Source organism: Humulus lupulus, chromosome 3 (genome assembly GCF_963169125.1).
Source record: "Humulus lupulus chromosome 3, drHumLupu1.1, whole genome shotgun sequence".
In the NCBI taxonomy this organism is placed as follows: domain Eukaryota; kingdom Viridiplantae; phylum Streptophyta; class Magnoliopsida; order Rosales; family Cannabaceae; genus Humulus; species Humulus lupulus.
The window spans coordinates 222,064,284-222,069,786 of record NC_084795.1 but is presented as its reverse complement, the minus strand read 5'-3'; the positions used below and the strand labels follow the sequence as shown (position 1 = coordinate 222,069,786).

Sequence of the window (5,503 nt, the reverse complement as noted above, 5' to 3'; positions counted from 1 at the left end):
AAATTCCCTAACCACATAATAGAGTTTCTAAACATGTGGAAACAATATCCACTAGGGCAGCGAGGGTGGATGTTTCCATGGCAAGAAAGCTTCATGATTTAAGGGCATAGAGAAAAAAGCAAGCATAGGGTAAAAAGAAACAAAGATGTAGATTCAAATTAGTGGTACAGTAAGTTTTCTCTTCTTCTTTTATAATAACAAATAAAAACTAAAATGCACTTTAGAACAAATAATAGCAAAATTATAAATAATTAATAAACAAATAAAGAGGGAAAATTACTGAACAACAACACAAGCTTCAAAGAGAAACTAATTATTCTATTAGCACTTGAAATCTTCCCTTCTTTTTCTTTTGATTAAATTTTACTTGCTGCAACAAAATTCCTAAAAAGAAGTCCTTTATATATATAATTTATACAAAACATTATAAAGCTACAGAGACAACAAAATCACTAGGAAAAACTAGAAACTATAGAGACAGAGGGACAACTTCAAGACAAACAAAACCAGGGGAAACATAAAACAAGGAAACATGGTGAAAACTACAAAAAAATGACAAGTAACAGACCATAAACTTCCCATAACAACACCCCTATAAAACATAAGAGAGAATAAAGCTGACAACAAATAGAACAACATCAGAGCATAAACAGAACTAAGAAAACTTAAGAAAAAATAGGCTCCACAGAGAAGACAGGACAGAAATGGAAAAATAGACCAATGATAGTCACTAAGGAGGGACAAGTCTAAGCAAAGATAGTACTTAATGATTTACAACACATCAGCCATCTCACTCTTTAACTGACTCACAAAGTCTAAGCAACAATTTATTATAGAAAAGAAAAACAAAATTGAAACAATTGAAGCTATGAGTTATTAGTCAATAAGCTCTAGAAACCATCAAAATGAAAAAGCAGAAGTATAGATCAATCAAGTATATATGATACAATATAATCAGGAAAAACAGTAAAGTGAAATTAGAGCATATACAATACAGTAAGAAATTATAGCATAAATATGAGTGTTTTTCCTTTCTACTCATTAGACCTATGAAAAACAATATGTTAAGCTAAGTTGGAGTTATTCTTCGCTAGCTGCTCCCTATAGACCTTAAACCAATAGACTGTTGTTGCTAGAAACATAGTGAGATCCTAGCATGGGACTTTTAAATTAAGAAATGAACACTGTTCGAGTCTAGACTACTAAAATATTGGTACCTTGAAAACTTCTGTGTCATCCACATATGAAATTTTGGTAAGATATTCAACACCCATGAGCAAAGCAGCTATGTTCTCTCCAGGAGTTTCCAGCACACGAATGTGAGACTGCACAAGGATAGAACGATGTAAATGTTGCAATGTATTTAAACAGCAACTTCAAATCTTTGAGATTTGACAAGGAAACAATGTGATTGTATATTATCTTATTAAATCCCTTAAGCAGTGAATGTTGCAATGTATTTAAACAGCAACTTCAAATCTTTGATATTTGACAAGGAAACAATGTGATTCCATATTATCTTATTAAATCCTTTAAGCAGTGCCTTATTGACACATTAAGCCTGTTCTACAACTAAATGAACCATAACTTACAGCCATAAGAGGATGGCCATTGAGATATAAATATAACAAAACGTGGTAAATACTAAGATCAAGAAAGTATAAAGGGAAAAAAGAAAAAAAATTGCCTTATAAAATGAAGTGAAAAACAAAGCCAAATTCTTAATAAAAGCCTGCAGAATAGGTAAGTTAAAAAAAAAAAGACATTGCCAGAAATAAACAATTATTGAGCGAACACATAAAAAATGGTCTTCATTAAATTTTGAAGCGCCAAAAACAACTTTACCTGCTCTTCGCTGGAACCAATTGCATAAGCCTCAGGAATGTTTGTATTAAGAGGAATCATGGTCTGACCAAAAGGAAGAAAAAAAAATATTAATAGCAACACAGGAACAAGACATACAATTAAATAAAAGAAAAAACTGGACAATGATGTGATGAGTAAGCCAACCAAAGATAGTACTACAATAAGCATTTCATTTCGGACCTACCTGCAACAGTTTCAAGAATATGGTGTACATCTTAACGTACTGGGCATTGTAGAAATCTCCAAAATTAAGTGCTGCAACCTAAACACCAGTGCAGTGAACTATGAGAACCAGGCACAGTTTTGAAGCAACTCTTAACTAAATCAGCATACAAACACACCTTTGTCAAACACTGAAGAGTGAGATTCCGATACGATGGCATGGGGAAAAAATTCAGCAGCGTTTCAAGTTGTTACATAAACAAACACAATCAGAATTTTGCTCAAATGTACTTACTCTTTTAAGGAAGTTATTAAGTATTAAATTCAAAGGCAATACAACAACCATCTATCAAGCAAAGCACATACCAATGGAGACTCCAATATATATCCCAGGGGAATCCATGAGAGAAATGCGTGCAATGTGGAGAGTGTTGCACGTATAAGCTCAGTTCTTTGAGAGGCTGATAGTACATATAAGCATAGCTCATGAATGAGTTGAAATTCACTGCAACAACCAATCACATTATGTGTGAGAGATTGGAAAAATGCATAAACATATCATTACGGTAACATGTGACATGCCAATTAGAAAATAAAAGCCAAATATATGATGACTATGAACTGGCAGTACGTGACTATCAGTAGTCCAAGATAAGTGATCAGATCACTTGACTTTGTGGTGGCAGTTCACCCGGAAGACATTGTATCAAAATATGTGTATAATAGTGAATAAAAATAACTTAAAAAGTGCGTAATGACTTCTCATCAAAGGATATCTAAAAGAACTGTCCTTAATATATATAATTATAAGCAAATGATAAGTCTACAAAAGGAAAAAAAAAAGAGCACTCATGAAACATTACAATATAAAACATGAAATGCATCCCAAAATGAAATAAAAAAAAAAAAAAACATAAATTATCTACCTGTTCAATGATTGTTTAAGCTCCTTTATCTTACTTTGAGTCATCTCTCCTCTTGAGAAATCAAACACCTCTTCACTTAGAAGCTGAAGAAAACATATTCAAGTAATTAGTGCCAACTAATTCTCAATAGTTTAAGAGAGAGAGAGAAACCTTCAATATAGCCATGCAATTCTCACAAATTGTTTCACTAGTTTTAGCAGCTGAAACAAGATCAGGAATAAAGCTTTGCCATCTTGCTGGCCAATCATGCTTCAAAATCTGTACATTAAACATAGAGGAAGCAAATTAGGGTTGATTATAGAACTTCAAACAGAGATACAACTCACCAAACAAAGTAGCCCCTCACTTCAAACAGAGATACAACTCACCAAACAAAGTAGAAAAAACCAATTTGTCAAAATGAGAAAGTTGCAGGTGGGGAAGGGAACACAAAACTAGAAAGAAATATATTTAATTTTTTGATTTTATAGAACTTCTTGCAATAAAATAATCTCATGGCCTTGAAATGTATAAAGAAACAGAAAATCAAACTAGACCCAAATTTTAATATGTTTTACATGATTTGGGATTTACTTTTCTATGTGTAACTAGCTAGCAAGAAAAATTATAGTAGTTTACTACTACTACTACTACTAATTTCAAGTAAATTTAAAAAGTTTGTATTATCACAGAGAAAACTAATCCAAAATACAATTTAGATCCTTTACCAAATAGGTGGTGGATTTCTTGATGGCATCCTAGCTAAAATACCCACCAATCAAGTAATTTAAGAAATGGGATTTCTTGATGGCATCCAATCAAACAACCTAATAGCTTTATCAACTTCTCCATGTTTAGAAAACCCATAATTATAGAACTCTAAAATATAACATCTAACTTAGAACTTTCATCAAATAGTTTTCTTGCTTCACTCAGAAACACACAAAAACAAAAATCATTAGCACATACTACAAATATGCAATATGAATTCCAAAGTAAAAATCTTAGTCAAATGAAACTCATAAAATAGTTGGGAAATAGCCAAACTAGTCTTATAATCAACTACGGTGGCAACAAATCATTCTGATGCTATGCAAAGCCAACATCTTTGAGCTAGATGATAGTTAATAAGTAGAAAATTAATTTTCATCTACTTGACAGTTTCAATCAAATCTCATCAGTCTCTCAGTGTTTTTCTTACACAGAAACTGAGATAAAAATTATCTAGATGTGATTAAAAATAAGAAAAGGATTCCTTAAAAAAAAAATAACTTACCATGCCTTTCATTAAGATCACTAATAGTTGTCTTTTTGTCTAATTCTGATCAAGAGTCCAGTATTACAGTATATCTATAGACAATGAAGCTTAGGGAGGAGGTTTAAGCTCAATATTACAGTATATCTATATTCGCTCAACTCTATAGACAGATGTAACTCATAAAAGTATATCTCAGAAACAGTATTACATTTATATACCTGAGCGAATATAGAGTTGACTTCAGAAATTTATTCAAAAAAAATCTTAATAAATGAAGACCTGATGCCGTGAGATACTGAGGTGTTGTGCCTACTGCTTGCTGCCATCTGGCTTTTGTGAAGCTTTGAGGTGTCCTTCCGAATTGATGCCATGACTAGTGAGGTGAGCTGCCTTGAAGACCTGGTGTCATGAGAATGCCTCTTGCTTTTTGTCTTTCATAAACCGAAAATCTTGGACTCTTGGAATATTTCTGTACACAACAAAAATAGCACAGAAAATTTTTAAAACAAAATTGTACTTAGAATAGTATTCAAAATATGAAAACTAACAATGGCTTCGAGTACTTGAACTAATTAAGGAAACGTTTCCATTGGTAGTCTTGAAAACAAAATCAAAACCAGACAAGAACAGAACAGAACAGAACAATGAGAAGAAAAAATAATACATAAAAAAATCTAATAACCACCCTTGAGATCGTTGACAACATCATAAGGATCATAAGGAATGGGGGTGACAGTTTCCAACTGAGCTCCTTCGACCATGAAACCTGGCTTGGGACCCTCTGGCTGCCTCTTGGTGCTGATGGCCTCACCCTTCAACTTGGCCTCGGCCTTGAGCTTATCGTTCCTTAACTTTCTGTTTCTGAACTCCTCAGTGCATCTAGAGGGCTGGACATGCTCCACACGAACATGAATCCTCTTCTTAATGATGCGGTTCCCAACCTGCTTGTTAACCTCCACGCCAATAGTGCGCTTGGTGATGTTCCAGACACGCCGAGTTCGGCCATGGTAGAACTTGTGGGCATACCCTTGTGAATGGCGCCGTTAAACTTTAAAATCCATAAATCAACACCAAAAAAAAATCAAAATTGACAGGCTCAGTTACCTTAGTTTACATATAAATCATACTTCGTATATCATAAATTAAAAAAATGGGTTAAAGTTACCTTACTTTACATAATGGACAGATTTGGTTGCCCATCGCCCATGGAGGAAAGGCCTCTGGTTCGCGCTAGGGAGAAGAAAGGGTCAAAGCACTTTGGGGAGCATCTGCTTCGCCCCTTTTTGCGTCTTTTCATCATCGTCCCAAAGCC

At 33.7% G+C, this 5,503-nt stretch overlaps 1 protein-coding gene across 1 annotated transcript; it reads right to left on the bottom strand.

Moving 5' to 3' along the window:
• Window positions 1-866: 866 nt before the first annotated feature.
• On the bottom strand, window positions 867-4,236 carry LOC133825414 (protein EXPORTIN 1B-like). Its single transcript, XM_062258362.1, has 9 exons — window positions 4,210-4,236; window positions 3,105-3,212; window positions 2,955-3,037; window positions 2,395-2,533; window positions 2,051-2,128; window positions 1,846-1,908; window positions 1,688-1,732; window positions 1,218-1,325; window positions 867-890 (listed from the first exon to the last, which is right to left on the bottom strand). The coding sequence occupies exons 1-9, from the start codon at window positions 4,219-4,221 to the stop codon at window positions 867-869; spliced, it is 660 nt and encodes a 219-aa protein (XP_062114346.1). The 5' UTR covers window positions 4,222-4,236.
• Window positions 4,237-5,503: the final 1,267 nt, after the last annotated feature.

What these genes read in the sequence shown, in the direction of transcription:
- LOC133825414 (XM_062258362.1), bottom strand. An exon ending in ATATATTGGAGTCTCCATTG is followed by an intron (nt 2,129 to 2,394) that starts GTATGTGCTTTG and finishes ACTGGTGTTTAG; the next exon opens with GTTGCAGCACTTAATTTTGG. An exon ending in TTTTCACTTCATTTTATAAG is followed by an intron (nt 1,326 to 1,687) that starts GCAATTTTTTTT and finishes ATCCTTGTGCAG; the next exon opens with TCTCACATTCGTGTGCTGGA.